Raw genomic sequence first — 18290 nt, 5'->3', positions numbered from 1 at the left:
CATCATAGATGAGCAAACCGTCCCAAATAAAGGCTGTGCTGAAAACTTAGTGCAGTCTGCCACATTTTAACTTAGCAAGGTGCTAGATTTTGCAGGATTCTCATGTAGCAAGCTAGAATTTCTTCTGCAGCTTCTTTTTAATAATACTTTAATCATACTCTTGAATGTATAATTTACGAACTTGCATTATGGTATCTGCATCTTCGTTATCCTTCAGACTGATTTTGGAAAGTGCAGAAATGCCTGCAGAAATCAGGTGAACAGCTGGTGTTCAGGCACCTGTGAGTCATCTAGCTCTCACTTTAGGACCATGCAATACTTGGGTGTGGCTTTTTTCCTCTTCAAAATGATGATCACAAAACAACTGACAAGACTGATGAGGTAAAGAAGCCATTGGGGTATCACCAAGGTGGATTTCTGTGGCCTCCAGTTACACAGGGCACTGGTAGAAATGAGCAGCACAAGCAGGCAGCTGTGTTTAACAGTGTTAACAACATTACCCTTTTTGACCAAAAAAATCAAATTTTAGATGGTGTTTGTTGTCCAAACAGCGTGTTACAGACCAGTTACAGTGGATGTGTATACATGTATATGATGACAAGCTCCAAGTGGAAGTTTGAAAACCAACCACAGCCAGCTGCAGTAAGGAAAAAGGGCTTTTCCCACAGCCCAGCGCCCCAAGCAGGTATTTATTACTCGTAACGAGGGCAGTTCCAGAAGCTGAGCCTCAGCCCCGTCAGTCCCAGCTCCCACAGGGCAGGCTCAGGTACACAGACCGCACCACCTGCGGCTACCCAATCTCCTCGTTCTCAGCCTAACCAGCTCTGACAGGAGACCCCTTCCTGACCTCGGCCAGCTGTCTCTCCTGTCACTTACAGCCCCGCAGCGGGGTGAGGAGAGCCCTCCCTGCCTGCCCGCCCGCCGCAGAGCCGCCCCCTCCTGTCCGCCCCCGCCTCCCTCCCCACACAAAATGGCCGCCGCCCCCCGCCTCCCACCACAGGCTGCCCGGAAGAGCTGCAAGTCCCGCCCCCTGCCCTCCCTCCCTCCCGCTCCTTATGGCCTGACGCCCTCATCCCCCCCGCGGATTGGCTGTTGGCCGCGTCCCTCACGGCCCCTCAGCTCGCTGATTGGCGGCGGCCGGGCAAGGCAGGAGCCATGGCGGCGGTGGCGGCCCGGGGCGCGTTGCGCTCGCGCTCCCCGCTGCTGGGCTGGGCGCTGAGGTGAGGGAGCGGGGCCGGGGCCGCGATCGGGACCGAGCCGGGACGGCGGGGCCAGGCCGGGCTCCCCCAGCCCCGGGCCGGGTTAAACGAGGCTGGGAAGCGACAGCGAGCCCTGAGCCAGCGCCCTGGGGCCGGCCTCGCGTGTGGGATGCGGTGGGGAGGGGAAAAATCCCGAAACCTGTGGGGAGCGGGGCGGCGGCGGAACGGGCCGCAGGGCAACGCCACAGGACAGGAGTCGGCGTGTGGGTGCGGGCCATAACGCGAGGGCCACGGGGGGGTCGGTTTGTGAGGAGAAATGCCCCGCTGGTGAGGTGAAATGTCCAAAAAGCGCTGATCTCTTACAAAAAAAGGCGCCCCATTAACGTTATTCTCCTCTTTCTTTGCCCCAGGACGGCTCCGCGACTGCTCTGTGTGGCGACGCAGCAGAAAAACCCCGGGCAGAATGTGGAGGAGGAGCAGAGCCAGAGCCCCGGCGAGCAGAAGGCCGAAGCCAGCCCCGCCGAGAAGATGTTGGGCGAGGAGAAGGCCAGGCTGGAGGAGCAGCTGAAAGAAGTCACCGTGAGTGCCCTGTGGCGGTCGCTTTGCCGCCCTCCCAAACTGCACGCCTCACATCTTGGTGGCAGGTTCTCAGTGCTCAGTCTGCTCGCGGTAACGTGACTGCGGTGCAGCTGATGTAATGAAGCTGTAATTCAGTGAGTTCCTTAAACGTAAGCTTAGATACGCTGCGAGACCTTACGTGCAGCCCTTCCTGGTCCAAAATGACTGTGGGCAGTTTCATGTTGATTTCTGGGTATAACTGGACCTCCGCTAGGCTGAAAATTTGTTACTGGGTTTCACTGATTTCATTACACTGAGATTTTTGCTCAGTGGAAAAATAATTTTTGAAAGTTCATTTAAGGGCTAGAATGCTTTTGAGGTGTGTATTCCGCTAGCCTTTCTGAAAACAGCTGCTGACTTTTCCAAAGGTTAAAGTTAATGATTCTTAGTTTTTGTATAATACTGTACTTATTACATGCTTTTGAAGTGAGAGTTTCAACCCATCTCTTCTAGAGATATCGTTAAACACAAGACTAGCGTGTCATGTTCCTTCTCTCTGGCCTAAAGCATCTTGCATTCGAGCTCGTGCATGACTTAGCAGAGAGTGAAGAATGCCCTGAGAGGTGGCAGATGTGGGTTAAATAAAGGCATTGCTTTTCTGGATGAGTGCTTTGTGTAAAATGTCTTTCTAGAGCATGTGGGACTTAAAGAGGTAGTCCAGAAGCTTCTGTGGAAGCAGTGCCTATACATCATAAGTGGACTGAGATTCCTTTCTGCTGCCCTTACCAAAGCACTGAAGGACAGAGACATCCTTTAATGCTTCTGTTGACAGTATTTGCAATTGGCTACCTAAGGTGTCTCTTCAGTCAACTTGTTGACTGTTTTTAATCAGTTTTGTAATTCTTCACATGCACGTGAAAGTCAAGCTTCCTGAGTGTGAAAGCCCAGTGTGGAGTTCTGGTTTAGATCATGGAGCACCCCACCTCAAATAGAATTTAGTTATAAATACATTTACTGCATGGACATCTTGCTAGGAACACACCTAAGCTTAACCTGATAAACAGAGTTAGGGTTTGTAGTTTGTAAGGTTTGAAAAACTTGGAGGGACACCCTGTGGTACATATGTAGAGGGAAGAGATGGTTTGAAAGTAATGCTTGGGTTGAATCTTGTTTGCTATGGTGTCAGAATACCTTATGGCTTATGAAGGCTTTCTGTGAACACTTACCAAAAAAAAACAGAAGTCTTCAATTCAGAAAATTTCATGTCTTAACACTTCATAGCGTTTTTTGTTTGTTTGTTTTTCCAGCTAAGCTGTTAACAAACACTGAGTCTGGAAGTCTTACTTTCTCTCCCTCACTTCTGTCTGCACTGACGTGAAGCAAGCATTTACCTTTGTAAGAGGGATGCTGTGATAATTGCCATATTGTCTTCAGATTACTCTTTAGACAGAGGATTTAGGCAATGTAACTGTTTTTAAAAAAAAGAGTTGTTTTATACTGACTTTGCAGTTTTGAATCATTGTCAACTACTCGACTGCTTGGAATGAAACCTCTTCTCTAACTTGTTTTTCTTCTTCAGGACAAGTACAAGCGCGCCTTGGCAGATGCAGAAAACGTGAGGCAAAGAAGCCAGAAACTAGTAGAAGAGGCAAAGTTATACGGTCAGTGGAGGCTCTTTTTGTGTATAAGGCACAGGAATAACAAGATCAAGTGCAAAGCCTGAACAGTTGAGTTGACTGTCCAGAAGTTTTGACAAGTTCTACTTTACAGTTATTCTGGATACTGGGTTTAAAAAAGATGTATTTGAGGGACAGAGGTTTAAATGGTTCCTTGCTTTGTATCGGAATTGTAATCATCTTACTCTAGACAAGGGCAAGACTGAGCAAGCTGTAGTCAACAATTTGAATTTTTCTTTAAATTTGACGTGATTTCCTACCCATATTGCATTGGCACATCTTTCTTTAGTGAGGTTTGCAGCCTGAAGTTCGCCTTTTTCACGTGCTTGGTCTCAAAACAGAGTGCAAAAAAACAACCAAGAGCATGGAATACTAGCTTGCTTTTATCTTTTCCCATGTTTTGTTGTTATCGTTGTTCTTGTTTGTTTGTTTTACCTTTTATATTCAAATAACATTCCTGTTCTGCTGAAGGCCACAGCTTTCAGATACAGGTAGTACACTGCTAGGAATGTCCAATTGCTGGTTTTGAGGCATGCTAGAAATGTACCTTTCTTCAAGAGCTGCTGACATCTGATAGAGCTTTCTGATGTTCCAATTTCTGTTTTACAGAGCTGTGCAAAAAATGTAGAAGAGTGCTATGTCATCTAAGTGTTTGACTGTCACTCCAACTTGAAAAATTAGTTACCCTCCTTTGCCAGCTGTATAGTTTTATTCTGAATGCAAAAGTTTCAATTTCTGCATACAGGATTTTTAGTTAATGTGCGTGTTTAAAAAAAAAAAATCACTGAGTTGCATGGCATTGTACAATTTTTATGGATGTTTGAATGCTTCATCCTGAAATTCTTTTTCAGTAAGCGCTGTTTCACTGATGTGCTGTGTATTGCAGAAGGGCCTTGAGTCACAGCTGAGCCCAGAGATGCTATCATAGAAATAAATATTCAAATACAACTTCTCATGAAAAGTAAATTAAAGATAATCTGCGTGATTATAAGTTTCATCGTTCATACAGGATTGCTCTTTCTGTTAGGGAAGAGAAACTCCTGAGACTTGCGTAAATCCACAGAGATGCAGTCATAGATACCTAGAGAGATCATTTAAACAAACAACAAAACAAGAAACTTCTTGAAGAGTCTGGTTAGGTTTGATCCAGATCACTAGGCAACTTGTTAATAGGTGCTTTAGACACTTAAGCCCTAACCATAGTTTCAGGCTAAACTTAAAGTTTTGATTCATGTGTTAATATTTTTGGAACTAATTGGATGCTTGTAGTTACAGCTCTCTAAAGAGTTGTGCAGTTATTACAGTGACTTTTTCCTGAGAACTAGTTGATCCCTGTAGATCTTGCAAGGTGCTTCTGTAGTTCATTTTGTTTAAACCAAAGACTTGTTCTCTGGTAATGCTGCAATTCCTTCTTGGTAAGGGGTGGGGAGGAAGAATTAAAAAGGCTGAGTGATTAAAAGACTAAATGATCAAGGCTACCAGAATGCAGTGTACTTTGTCATTGTCTTACCTCTGTATAGAAATGTTATTCAACTAAGTTGTGTTGGTCTTTCGTGATTGCTTGAGACAATTTACCTGAAGGGAGATTAATCCGGATTCCTCTAGAGTGAGCCAGAGATCACCTTCAGGACATGGGCTGCTGTTAGTTTAGGAATTATTCACTCCTTGTGAAGCTCAGCTTCTGACTCGCCGTAAAAGTGGCTTGTAGTGGGAGGGAAGAGATGGGAGTTCCTTTACTGAAGAATGCCTGTTCAACTCTTCAGAGCTCTCCTCAGTCTGACTACAAGCTTTTTCGTCTGCAGATATTTTTAGTGCATCAGATTAAAGGGGAGGAGTAGGGCAATGTAATGCTTTGGACTTGAGGTGAATCCCACAATGGAAGAGACAAAAGATACGTTCCTTAACACGAGGGATGCCTCGAAGCCATCTGAAGGTTTTGGTAACTTCTGTTAATATTAATTAACAGCTAACTGTTAAAGTCAGCTCACCAGCTTCAGCTCTTCGAAGTATGAGTTGAGGTACTTTCCACTTATAACTAGAAGTGGGGTGTGAATTTTATTGCATCTGTAATAGTTCTGTGTCATCAGGCAAAACCAGGAAGGACTTCTTAATCCCAAATGTTTACTATGTTACGCCTTCTCAAAAACCTAAAAGGTTACAGGTTAGCGTGTAGTGTTTGGTTTGTGCTTACTTGGTTTTGTTGTTTGGTTTTCTAATGCTTGCTTCCCTCACCAGACTAATCCCATTTCTGCCCCTTCTGTTTCTTTTTAGGGATTCAGAGCTTCTGTAAGGACTTACTAGAAGTTGCAGACATTTTGGAGAAAGCAACAGAAAGTGTTCCAAAAGAAGAAATTAAGGATGAAAATCCTCACCTGAAGAGCTTGTATGAGGGTCTTGTCATGACAGAAGTACAGATTCAGAAAGTGTTCAAAAAACACGGCCTGCTCAGACTGAATCCTGTCGGAGCCAAGTTCGATCCCTACGAACACGAGGCGCTGTTCCACGCTCCCATGGAGGGGAAGGAGCCGGGCACTATCGCACTAGTATCCAAGATTGGCTATAAGCTGCACGGGCGTACGCTGCGGCCGGCCTTGGTGGGTGTTGTGAAAGACGCTTAGCTGCTTAATCAGAGAATTGACAATGCCATACAATTATTAAACAGCTGGATGGTTTTTCTCTTACATCATGCTTTCCTTATTCCCCTGTCCCACAAGAGGTTTCAATGAATCCGTTGAGGTCTCCCAGTCAAAGTGAAGCAAACAATGAATTTCTGTTGCTTAGTGGCCTTCAACATGGGTGTTCTTTAAGCTCTCTTTGAATAATATTTACTACAGCCGTGACTTCTGACAGTGTGTTACACTGAAAGGAAGTAAATGCTCACAAGAACCTTTTTATCACCGCATAGACTGAAAGTCCACACAATGGTTCAAAGAGTTCCTTTTGGTTTTTAGAACCTAACATTGCAGAAGCAGGTGAGGTAAAACAGAAGACCAGTTCTCTGCAAGTATCCATCAGCTTTTGCATGCTGATGGATATGTTTTTTTGTTTTTTTTAAGTATGCCTATTCAGAAATAGTCTCAACATCTGAAACTGAAACCTTTGTGACTTCTGACCTGTAAATAAAAGGCAGGGGAGAGCAGACATGCTTCGTAACTGTTCCACCCTATTAGTTCTCCAGTAAAGTTAACTCACGAAAACCATCTAATACTTGTATGGCATTGAAGAACCAATGGAACTTATCCTATCTCTGGATTTTTAATTTAATATTGTATAAATTGGTTTAAACAATTTTGATAGTCCTGTAACTTCCAAGCTCTACAATCAGTTTGTTATGCAAACTGTAGGTAAAACCCTGCTGAAATATACCTATATAGAATACCTATAGAAGTGAATAGCCGAGAGTTTGGTACCTACTATATTTTAGAATTACATAAATAATTGCATGTAAGTGGCTCAAACACAAATGTGAATGGTTTCATCTCCACTTCTTTCATTTATTCATCTTGGGTCTTAGGCTGCAACAGAACTTTGCCCACATGCAGCTCTTGTCACATTTAATTCCACCTGCTGCTCCCAGTTGTGCAGAATCAGCCTAAAATACAATACAGTGATTAACAGAGCGCTTTGTTCTGCATCTGTCTGCTCACCTGGATCGGAGTGGATGGGACTTGGCAAGTCACAGAGCTGACAAAGTGTCCGTCCTCTTAGAGCTTCAAAGCCCAGGTGTTTAACACACAAGACAAACACCAAAGTTATGCACCTTATCTAGGACCTGGTAAACAAACAGTAAGTACTTCTGAATTTTTCACCTTCACTTCTGGCTGTCTCGGATTAAGGAGCTTCTTAGTTTAAAGGCTCTAGTATTTTTTTTATTTTTTTAAATTCAGGTGCAGAGTTGCCAACAGTTGACTGAACACTACACCTATTCGTAGTGAGAAGTGATTATTTAAGATTTTTTCCAATGCTGGTTTGCCTCATGAGAACCAGACAGGCAACTAGGAACAGCCAAAGTGCATATGGCTGTTTTGGGGTTAATCACGCTTGGGAATTCACTTAGTCTTTCTCAACTAACAAAATCAATGCTTTGACTGGATAGGGGAGGGAGAATAATTTTTGGTGACTGTGAAGACAGCTTGAGTGTTAACTTCTTAAACTAATCAAGAACAGAGATGAAAAGGCAAGGATTGAGCATAAAACTACAGGAGAAAGGGATTCCATACAGCTGAAGTGAATTTGGTAGTAACTTCCTCGCAGCTGTGGCTGTGTGAAGTGGGATGGAGGCTGGAACCTGTGTTCAGCTGTGACATGCCCTTAAGGGACCAGCATTAACTTCTGTACCTTTTTAAAAGCAAACAAAACCCGCTCTTACCTAAACTAAATTGAACTTCATCAGTGTAGATTCTTCCAGCAGGACAACTAAGGCAGAGGACCAGGTTCTTCCCCAGCAAATCAAGATCTTGTCAATGAGCTCCAGCACCTCATAGTGTCTTTTTTTGCCTACGTTACTTAATTCAAGGTATAGTTGAACACAACTTACTGGTAAAGGTTCAGCACAAGACTCAAACTCGTATCTTTAATAGCAGCTGAGCTGACTTGTTCCTTTCCCTCAGCCTGCCCCTTCCGAGAGGCTGTCAATAAGGAGAACCTTTAGCAAGAGAGACCACGGCTGTACAGCAGTGTACAGGTTGGAGGCACGGAAGGAACCAAAGCCCAGGTGGCTCTGAAGCTTAAGCATAAGAGCAGTTCACAAAGCTGCCAGTGCCTTTGGCTCAGCTGACTGAGCAAGATCATTTCTCTGCCCACCACCATTTAGCTAAAAGCGTCGCTATTTACAACTGGGAGTTTTAGTGATTTTCATCATTGCAATACAAGCTACATTGCCATGAAATCAATGATGGAAAGAAATTTTAATACAAGTTTATTTACCAATATACAATGCAAAAACCTAGTAAAATGCTGAGTGCGCACAACATCAGTTAGGTTTTACATGATTTCAGCACAGGCATTTGTGTGTCTGGCACAGCGACACCAGTACACCACTCAAATGAGTGCAACATTCCCTTTAAGGAAGCAGCTGATGAACTTAAAGTGCTCACCAGGTGCCTTCCTTCACAGTATTTTAATTCATCATCGCTTAAGAGCAACCGGGGCACATGCAAAAAACATTTTGCAAGAAAGAATAGGAAACCAAAAGGCTAAGGAAGTCAGTTACAGTCGCAAAGAAATTTGATGCAGCCACCACACAAGAGAATAATGGCAGAGTGCTTAGGTTGTGTGATTAACGAGGCTGTTTGTGGTCCAAGACTGGTGCAAACCCACTTGTGGAGTTCTTAGTGCTTGCTGGGACCGGGCAGGACATAGGGCAGGAGGTCTGCATCCAGCATGCTGCCTAACGAGCCCTTTGGGCTGGGTCGCACACAGAGCACAGAGGTTACTGCTCCTTTATTAGTGAGCAAATAGTGCTGTAAAGCATCACTGGACTGATGGAAGTAAGTGACCAGCAGCCAAACAATTACTGCTGCCTCGACCAGTAGCAGAGGACTGCTGTTCTGAACAGCTGATGGACTGGCACTTCTTCATAGCCTTACATCGATGCTGTTAGGCAGGTACTAGCATTAGGAAATTTTTTAGTCAGGAAAATAGTCAAGAGGTAAGCATATCAAACACCTTTTCATTAGCCACATGAAGCCTGGAGTATTTGTACACTACAGGAAAGGCTTCCTGATAAACACAAGCTGATAAAGACAAGCTGAAGAGCATTTGCCGTGGTTGTTCTCAGCCCCTTCACCACACAAGAGAAGCAGCAGAGCTCGAGTCAATTGCTGGATTAAGATAACTGCATCTCAACTGAAGAAAACAAAACAGCAGCTCATAACGAAGGAATGCTTAGGCTAAATCGGTTCCACGTGAAAATATGGAACAGCAGCATCCTCTAGTGCAAGTCACCTTTAAAATTAAAAGCACAGCTGACACTGAGACATTGCTTCTAGGGAAGCCCTTTCCAAGGGAGCAGCATTTGCTAAAGCAAACATTTACCACCTTGAATTTGCTTGCAAGTATAAAATAAATATTGATATCCATATTTCATACATTAAAAATACTTTTATTTTACATTCATTTTGATGTTCAATAAGTTACGTCTAGCACCAAAGAAACATTTTGGAGGGGCTGAGGAATTAAGCAAAGTGTAAGCACAGAATTAATTTCTACAGCATTTAAATGACTCATTGGTGCCTAGGTTTTTTGTTTTTTAAGTTATTGTTCAGATTGGCATCAGGCTATTGCTTCAGTTAGACTTAGGTGTGCCGAAGCACTATAGAAATATAAAAGTTATATTTGAGAAAAAAAAATCAGAAGACCCACAATTCTTTTAAGCTCCCAGCCACACAGAGCTGAGGCTCCTGACCACCACCAGTGTTATGGCAGCTGGGAAACGGGGTGCGGGAAGAACCGCATTGCATAACTACAGTCCTAGAAAGGATTCCTTCCTTTCCACGGGAGTAGGCCAGAGGAAATCCTGGTTTACACCTTCTGAACTTGGCTTGTGTGCTCTTTGTACGCGCGTGTTGGTGAAGCTGCTCGGCACGCGCGGGCAGTTACACCCCTGCCACGGGTCTGCCTCAGGGAGCCCACAGGTGAGCCAAACAAGAAGTGACATCAGAGAGGACATAGCCCTTTCCTTTTCCAAGGGACAGAATATCACAAGCTCAAAAGAAAAAGGCACTAGAGTTTGGTTTTGTGTTTCTCCTTGGAAATGCTGGCTTTGTATCTGTACCCTCTGTTCTGAACCGCCTGCTAACGCTGCCTTCACGCTGCTGGCTCTGCTAACTGAAGACCCCTTCTGGTCAGCGCGCCTCTGGCAAGGTGCAGCATTAATACTGGTTCTAAGGTTTCATGATATCCTCACTGACTACAGCCCAAGGTAGCCACACAAGATTGCATTTCCAGTGCGTGCATTTGTTCTGAACTCTGTCAGGTTCCATTTTTTGGCACATTGCACTCCAGAAGAGCTGCCCAGCTGGCCTCTCCGTCACCGCTTCCTGCTCTGGACAGCATCAACTTGTGTGTGGGTTTTTTTTTTTTTCTTTAATTATTCATTTGGGTAAATGCCAGCACAGGACCTTAAGAATGAAGTGAGGCTAAGAATCCTTTCCTAGTTGTCCCTCAACATCGCTCCTTTACTCAGCACATATTGCTGACATACTGCTGCGGCTCAGGCGGTGCCGCCCTGCGCTCTGCTACGCTGCAAGTTCGCGCCTGCTGCCGGCACCCGGCTCGCTCTGCAGCCCTCTGACAGTTCACAGCGCCCTGCCGAGCGCACCGCTACCTCTGCAGCACGCTGACACCACCGCTCTGCCAGCCGCACATTGATGGTTTTAACCTCAGCACGTTTAGCCCAGTGCATTTCACAGTGTGTGCAACGAGACGCATGGAATGGCTCGAGTTACACTTCTGTGCTTCAGGAGCACAGCAGCTGTATGTTTTGATCTAAATCACTTAGTTTTGTTTCTAAAAACCAATCTCGGGGGTCACTAGGAGCTTGAGAAGGTAGCTCCTGACCAAAGCCAGGAGGCAGCTACGCATCCTCAGCCCACCTGTGCTCAGAAACCCCAGGCACCAAAGGAGGAGGCTCCCCCAGCAGGAGCTAACAGTGATTTTTGCCGCCCGAGGCTCCCAAAAGCTGTGAGGCAGTTACCTGCATGCTCACCTGCACCGCCTTTCTGGCCAGAACCCAACACTTTGCAGCGGCGCTGACCCCAGAGCAGAGCACCACCACAGCTGCCTCGCACTCCTGCAGCTTTGCTACGTAGCACTGAAGTTTTCCGTGGGGTGTTTCGGCAACAATTCACGCCAAACCTACAGCCAGAGCAGCTGGGCGCAAAGGCAGCTCTCCCACAACCCTTCCCACAGCACAAGCACCCGAAGGCACCTCACCTACCGCTGTCCTTCCTTCCCGCCCCCCAGCACAGCTCATCCCTGCCCTATTCCCTGCAGAGCCTCTCGCCCCCTGTCCCACCACCCCGGTGTAGTTACTAAGGAGAACGCTCTGACAGCTTAGCAGCGGTCACACAGATCCCTGCTCACCGTGCCTGAGAGCCTAGGACTTTCCTAAGTTCCGCTTTGCCAGCATTATGCCAAAAACAACGGGGAGAAAACAATTTCGTTTGCTGGAAACCATCTCCCACCTTCAAAAAAAATAAGAAAGCAAGGACTACACTGACACTCGTTTGTCCAACAACAGGTCTACCCTGGGACCATCGGACTTGAGCGAGCTCCCATGGAAGAGATCTGTTCTAACGATGTACCCAAAGCAAAGCACTCTAACGAGTAACGAAATCTAACTGAGAAGTGTCACGAGTAAGCATTTCTCATGATCCAAAGCAAAAGTCTACTTCAACAATGGACCATGAACATTATGGATTTTTTTGCCTTTTTTTTTTTTTTTTTTTTGCCTGTTTTGAATGAGAAAATTTCTGTATCTTTGGGGAGGGCAGGAAAAAAATAACGGAGTCCTTGAGGCTGCAATGGGGCCTCTGACACGATTTCTCGGAAGAGTTTCATGAAGCATCTCGGGATATCCAACCACTTTCTGTTAGAAAGTTTAAAATCCTTTTCTTCAGTACCTTATCTAAGTAACTGGGAAGGCGGCTCTTTGAAGGGATTCCTTGTCTTTTTTGAAGATGGTCTTTAATGATGATGGTTTTCACAGTCACGTAACGCGCAGGACTCAAGTTTAGAGAGCTGCAGAGCACTTTTTCCCTGTCCGATAAGAGTTCAAAGCCAGGCAGGTTTTCAATGGCAGCAAATTCACCTTCTTTACCGTCTTCCTTCCCCCTCTTGGAACTGGCTATGTTTTTGTTCTCCTTCCTCTTTTCCCGTTTGTGCCTGGCTGCCTCGTACTCTGCCGACTCCTCCATTTTGGTGATTCCATTGCGGCGATACCGCTGCAGTTCCCGAATCTTCGCTCGAAGTATTCTCTCCTTGTGCATGTTCTCAAAGAAGTCCTCAAACTCCTTACAGGACATAAACTGGTACAGGGGCCTCAGCTTCAGCCTCAGCTCCTTCTCTTCTTTTGTGATCTTTCGTTTGGGCGTTTTCTCCTTGTCCTTTTTATCCTTCCCCAGGAAGGCGGGCACCAAGTTATAGTCTCGTGCAATGTTCTTCCGCCGCTGCCTCTCCTTGAGTTTCCTCACGTACATGTCTACGTGGGCTCGTTTGAGCTCTATTTCCACGTCGTCGTCGTCATAGTTCACTGAGAGGCCGCTGATCAGAGTCTCGGCATCCTGATCGTACTCGATCTCGTAGTCGTCCCGAAGCGGCATGTAGCCCAGCTGCTGCTGCTCGGCCACCGAAATATCCAGCGGCGGGAGCGGCGTGGTCAAGCTCGGAGAAAGCGGGCCGCCGCTCGGGCACGTGTGGTCCGTCACCCGGTTGGGGATGGTGTCGGGGATGCAGGCCTTGCCCAGGTTGCCGTGGATGTACATGCTGACGTAGTGTTCCATCACCTCCTGCGGCGTGCGGGAGGCTCCCACGTGCGCAGCCATGTCCTCCTGCAGGGAGACGAGGAGGAGCAGTGATGTGATACCTGTTACACCCTGGGTATAACACGCACTCCTTCTTCCCCCTCCCTCAAAAACCAACCCTCAATACCCTAACTGTTGTGGCAGTACTGAAATGAGACACGCTGCCACGTGTTTAGGTCCAGGAAAGCGTTTACAAGTGCACAAGGGCACGCAAGCCACGACACAAGCATCAGGAATGTGCAAGGCCACAACGAACATCAGCACGGGAAGCTGCCTCGGGTCTGCCTCTGGTTAGAGGAGCACTGCCCGGGCTCTGGATCCGTGTGGTAACTGCTGGGCATCCGCTGCTCTCCTGGGAAGTCGCCTTGCTGCCACCGTGCAGTGCCTGCAAGGTCCCAGTGAGTGCTGAGCCCACTGCCTCGTTGGGGGCTGTTCGTTTATAGCGCGCCCAGAGTACTTTCAAAGCAATATAGAAATAAGAAACATGGCATTTTTCTAAGTAGTTTGTTATTACATGAGCCAGTTATCATAGCCCTTAAGAGTTTCAAAAAGTGTCACAGAATCACGAAGTTATGGAATGGTGAAGGTTGGAAACACCCTCCAGGACCACCTGGTCCACCCCCAGCACCACCGTGTCCCCAGGCACCACATCCAACCCCTCCCCGAACACCCCCCGGGCCGGTGCCCCCCCACCCCCCGCACAACCCACCCGGCGCCCACCCACCCGCTCCCTCCGAGGCCGCCCCCTCTGCCCGTTACCCGCCCCCAGCCACCCCCCGAGGCGGGCGCGGGGCCGAGCGCGGCCTGCCCGGGGCCGGCCGTGCCCTTACCCAGTTGCCGAAGCCGAACTGCTCGATGGCGTCCAGCAGCAGCTGCTCCTCGCGGCTGCTCCAGCCGCCCTCCGCCTCGGCGCCCCACAGCGTGAAGCGGCCGCCGTCCACCAGCTGGTAGCCGTGCCATCGCCGGTGCGGCCCGATCTCGGCGCCGGCGGCGAAGCACTCGGGGCACAGCTCGATGTCGGCGCACTCGGTGCAGCGGAAGCGCAGGGAGCTCACCTCGGCCAGGCAGTACACGCAGTACTTCTTGCCCAGCTCCGCCATCTTACCCCCCCCTCCCCCCCGCCTTCCTCCTCCTCCTCCTCCTCCTCCTCTTCCCCCCGCCCAGCCGCGCGCGCGCCTCGCCCCGCCCGCCTTCCTCCCCCCCCCCTCACCGCCGCGCCGCAGCCAATCGCGGAGGGGCTCTCCCGCCGCTAAGGGCCGCGGGGGTAAGGAGAGAGGCCGGCGCCGATTGGCGGAGGGGAAGGCGACCGCCCGCGCGGAGGCCAATCGGAGAGGGGGCGCCGAGCGACCCCGCTGCTGAGTGGTTGGTAAAGGAAAGGGGCGGGGCTTCGGGGGTAAGGGGTGAAGGGAGGGGCTCTGAGGCGTTGCCATAGCGACGGGGGAAGCCAGGGGGAGGCCGGCATGGCGGCGGGGATGGGGCACGGGGACACGCCGGGGGTGGAGGGACCGGGAGACGGCGGGGCAGGAGCGGAGGGGCCGGGAGCGGAGGAGCCGCCGGGGCTGGAACTGGGGGAGCCGGGACCTGGAGAGGCAGGACCGGAGGGGCCGGGCCCGGGACCTGAGGAGCCAGGGCCCGAGGAGCCGCTGGGGCCGGAGCTGGAGGAGCCGGGACCCGAGGAGCCACGACCCGGGGAGCCGGGGCCGGAGGAATCACCGGGGCCGGGGCTAAAGGGGCCGGGACCCGAAGAGCCAGGACCCACGGAGCCGCCGGGGCCGGGATCCGAGGAGCCGCCGGGGCCGGTCCCGGAGCCCGCCCCCGGCACCCCCGAGGTGCCGGCGGAGCCCTCAGGTCCCGCTGCGGCCGCAGAGCCGCCCGCCCCCGGAGCCAGCGGGGCCGCACCGGGACCCTCGGAGGAGAAGGAGGAGGAGGAGGAGGAGGAGGAGGAGGAAGGCGGCGACCCGGCGGAGGAGCAGCGGGAGCGGGCGGCGCTGCTGGAGGAGCACCGCGGGCTGGCGAGCGAGCGGGAGCGGCTGCGGCCGGCGGGCGCCCTGCTGCAGCTGCGGCTGGGAGAGCTGCTGAGGCTCAGGAAGGGAGAGAGGCCGGCGGCGGCGGGAGGAGGCGGGCGGCAGGCGCCGGCCTACGGGGAGCGGCTGCGGGAGCTGAGGGAGCTGCGGGAGGTGCGGCAGCGGGCCCAGGCCGCCTGCGAGCAGCGGGTGAGAGCCCGCAGCGGGACGTGCCGGCAGAGCGAGGCCCGGGCCGAGGAGCAGTGGGAGGCTTTCCAGCACCGCAAAAAGGCCCTGGCCCTCCGAGCCCTCGGCAACAGGCTGGGCGGCCGGGCGGCGGCCGTGCAGGTGGTGGATGGCGTGCTGGTCAAGGAGCAGGTCAAGGAGAGAGCCGTGAGGGAGGTGAGGAGAGTTTGGGTACCTCTGGGTACCCCTGGGTTGCTCAAGTTTCCGAAAAGGACGGGGTTGTCCTCTTCCGCCTAGGGCGCTGACTTCCATTGGCACCACAGAATCATAAAATCTTGCCTTGAAGCTTTCCTCTTGTCACTACCGACTTTAACCCCAAGCACTTCTACCACAAGCAAGACAAGGATTAAATTAAATCATTCTTTCATTTCTGCCCCTCCAGGTCCGCGTGGAAAACATCAAGGTGAAGCTTGAAATCCAAAACCTTGAAGCGGTCTTGAAAGCCCAAGGAGAGCTGTTAAAAGGCCAGAGTTTTGCAGACTTGGCATACATGAAGAAAGAGAATCAGAAGCTCGTTGAAAAGTTTGATGACCTCTGTGGTGAAATTCTGAAGCTCAAAGCACAGGTATCCACAGCAGTGCACATTCTCAGCCATTACAGGGAGAAACTACGGTTTGTGGAGGCTGAGAACCAGGTCAGAGAAGCCGAACTGATGGACATTGACATCCTCTTGTCACAGAAGAGAGACTTCCTCACCAGAAAGAAACAGGCCAGGGACAGGCTGCGGGCAAACACCCTGAAACTGCAGCAGAAACGTGGGCTGGTTGGAAATGAGGTGCTGCTTTGGGACTTTGAGGAGAAGGTGGACACCCTGGAGTTGTTACGTCAGCAGCTGGAAACCCTGAAATGTCACCACACTGGCCTGATCCTTACACGTAGGGAAATTAGGAAAAAAGTCAGGGAAGCCAATTCAGTTCTACCTTTTTAGGCAAAGAAAGCATGGCAAAGATATACGCCAAGGAGTTCTCTGTAGTTCTCATTTTTAACATACTTCTTTTTGGTAAATCCTAGGGAAGGTATTATACATGTACTCCTGAAAAAGACTTTTCTAAATGACATCAATACTTGGTAGTAAGTGATTATAGTACTCATTTCTGAATGAAACCATATACCGATTCACTTATTTTTTAAAAAGAAAACCAGTCAAAAGCCTACACTTCGGGGAAATCACCTGTGCTTGGTCCTGTAAGGCCACGGCAATATTGTTTAAGCAGAGCACTCACCACACTGATTCAAACCTTGCTTCTACCACCCCCCACTATGGTTCTTACACTTTAGTATGAACTTCATGTGTAAGCCAAAACTACCTGCCTTCTAGGCAGGTCCTGGATTAAAAATAATTAATTATAAGGGTTACTCTTCATAGATGTGGCCAAGCACTGAACAGAGAAGCATACTGTGAAAACCCAGCATGCCTCGCATACAGCCAACACACTGCAGAAGCACCAAATCCCTCACCCATTCTGTAAATACAGTTGGCTGCAAAGTTTGTCTTGGTGGCGTACAAGAAGAAATTTTTACTACTTTAAAAATATACATCACTCTTATTCAGAACTAGAGTTCTGGTGTTTTTTTTTTATTATTATTATTTGTTTTACTTGGTCTTTCAGCTTTTATGGACCCTCAGCCTTGTGTGTGACATGTCATGGTGTGGGACAAGATACGGAGCAGCATGAACCCATCACCATTTTTGTCCCCTCTGCACTGTTCAACTGTAGTGTCAGAATTCCAGAAGACTGAAGAAAAAGGAGGGGAAGAGAAATGTTCACGCATGTATGTGTATACAGCTCACACAGCTGTAGTTCCAGGAAGCAGCTTCTGTTTTCAAAATGGCGTATTCCTAAAATTCCCACAAGACACATGAAAAACAGCATCTACAAGACTTATCTACATCCTGCAGCTCTTGCTGCTGCGAGGGCAGCATCGTTTTTCACTAAGGCAGGGGATGATGTCGAGAATACAGAAACATCTTGGGCCAGTAAAATGCCAGGGTTGCGATGAGTACGTTCTCCTTCCTGAAAGAGCTGCAACCAACCAGCCGATGGGCAGCCCAATTATTGCCTCATTCTTGAACCTAGTGAATTGCTCATTTCCATCCATTTCTACATTGCTTAGACAGACCAGATCTTTTTAGTCAGAATTAGGTATGGAAGGCCCAGACACAAGTCTTCAAAGGCTGTGAATTCTGCAGCAAAGCAGCTACATCCCAGTGGGAAAGAGGAGGAGCGGAGTCTTTTGGTCTCCCACCACAGGCTGGCATCACACCCTGTGGGACCAGCATTGCTAAGCTCTACTTGAGCTGCGGGTCCCAGTCCCAAAGTTGCATACGTGTTTACACAAAGCACACAGGGCACTGAATACACTTGCAAGGGGATAAAAGTAGATAAGCACGTGAAGACATTCCCAACAACTTATTCCTTTCTCTTTTAAATAAACTAGGTTTTCTGAACTTTCTAGTTAGTCAAAGGCCAGAACATAATTGGTTATTACGCTATTGAAACTTACTTTTTTTTGTTCTTTTTTTGTCATAGAGAAATGGCAGTCTTCAAAGAGATCAGTGGTTTCTTACTTTGTGCAGTCACACCAAGCACTCTGGTTATATTCTTCTACAGTCCTAACAGTTTTGCTGAACTATTCCATAAACAGAGAGAAGTCAAGTACTCTCTAACTTAGTAGCTCACAACCTGTTTATGAAGACAGACTATACACAACTAGGAACTTTTCACAAAATGCCAGCATATCTATCTGTTGCTGGATAATAAAAGGACACAAGTGCAACTGCCAGCCATTTATCAAGAAAAAAAAGACATTAGAAATAATGACCCCTCACCATAACCTCACGTTTGGTAATGGGACTTTTCTCCTGCTGAAAAGACTGGTTATTGCCCAGGTTGAGTCGCCTCTTAATGTTCCGTGAAACAGCTTCCATAAATACTAGTGGATGATTAGCAGTCATGTCTCTAAGAGAAGTAACTCTTATCTTATTACTTACAAATTCCTGCCAGGGAAATTCTTGAACTTCTTCCTGCTTTTGGCTTAAGAGATGGAAGGAAACCTTCTCTTAACTTCCTAAAGATTAAGCAA

The 18290-nt window shown here is 48.6% G+C and overlaps 3 protein-coding genes across 3 annotated transcripts; 2 read left to right on the top strand and 1 right to left on the bottom strand.

Annotated features, from left to right (window-relative positions):
* The first annotated feature begins 1143 nt into the window (after window positions 1-1143).
* On the top strand, window positions 1144-7050 carry GRPEL1 (GrpE like 1, mitochondrial). The gene is made up of 4 exons (XM_032186809.1): window positions 1144-1220; window positions 1610-1778; window positions 3337-3418; window positions 5705-7050. The coding sequence occupies exons 1-4, from the start codon at window positions 1156-1158 to the stop codon at window positions 6049-6051; spliced, it is 663 nt and encodes a 220-aa protein (XP_032042700.1). The 5' UTR covers window positions 1144-1155; the 3' UTR covers window positions 6052-7050.
* A 4408-nt stretch (window positions 7051-11458) lies between these two features.
* On the bottom strand, window positions 11459-14057 carry TADA2B (transcriptional adaptor 2B). The gene is made up of 2 exons (XM_032186798.1): window positions 13788-14057; window positions 11459-12984 (listed from the first exon to the last, which is right to left on the bottom strand). The coding sequence occupies exons 1-2, from the start codon at window positions 14055-14057 to the stop codon at window positions 11992-11994; spliced, it is 1263 nt and encodes a 420-aa protein (XP_032042689.1). The 3' UTR covers window positions 11459-11991.
* Window positions 14058-14417: 360 nt separating this feature from the next.
* Window positions 14418-16969, top strand: CCDC96 (coiled-coil domain containing 96). The gene is made up of 2 exons (XM_032186930.1): window positions 14418-15362; window positions 15589-16969. The coding sequence occupies exons 1-2, from the start codon at window positions 14418-14420 to the stop codon at window positions 16132-16134; spliced, it is 1491 nt and encodes a 496-aa protein (XP_032042821.1). The 3' UTR covers window positions 16135-16969.
* Window positions 16970-18290: the final 1321 nt, after the last annotated feature.

This window comes from Aythya fuligula, chromosome 4, assembly GCF_009819795.1.
Source record: "Aythya fuligula isolate bAytFul2 chromosome 4, bAytFul2.pri, whole genome shotgun sequence".
Lineage (NCBI taxonomy): Eukaryota > Metazoa > Chordata > Aves > Anseriformes > Anatidae > Aythya > Aythya fuligula.
This window is presented reverse-complemented; position numbering and strand designations above follow the sequence as displayed.

Excerpts from the sequence above, each read along its gene's own strand:
- CCDC96 (XM_032186930.1), top strand. The coding sequence starts at position 14,418 with ATGGCGGCGGGGATGGGGCACGGGGACACGCCGGGGGTGGAGGGACCG. Across the intron at positions 15,363-15,588 it reads AGGAGAGAGCCGTGAGGGAG|GTCCGCGTGGAAAACATCAA; the intron begins GTGAGGAGAGTT and ends CTGCCCCTCCAG.
- GRPEL1 (XM_032186809.1), top strand. The coding sequence starts at position 1,156 with ATGGCGGCGGTGGCGGCCCGGGGCGCGTTGCGCTCGCGCTCCCCGCTG. Across the intron at positions 1,221-1,609 it reads CTGCTGGGCTGGGCGCTGAG|GACGGCTCCGCGACTGCTCT; the intron begins GTGAGGGAGCGG and ends TCTTTGCCCCAG. Across the intron at positions 1,779-3,336 it reads AGCAGCTGAAAGAAGTCACC|GACAAGTACAAGCGCGCCTT; the intron begins GTGAGTGCCCTG and ends TTTCTTCTTCAG.
- TADA2B (XM_032186798.1), bottom strand. The coding sequence starts at position 14,057 with ATGGCGGAGCTGGGCAAGAAGTACTGCGTGTACTGCCTGGCCGAGGTG. Across the intron at positions 12,985-13,787 it reads AGTTCGGCTTCGGCAACTGG|GAGGACATGGCTGCGCACGT; the intron begins GTAAGGGCACGG and ends GTCTCCCTGCAG.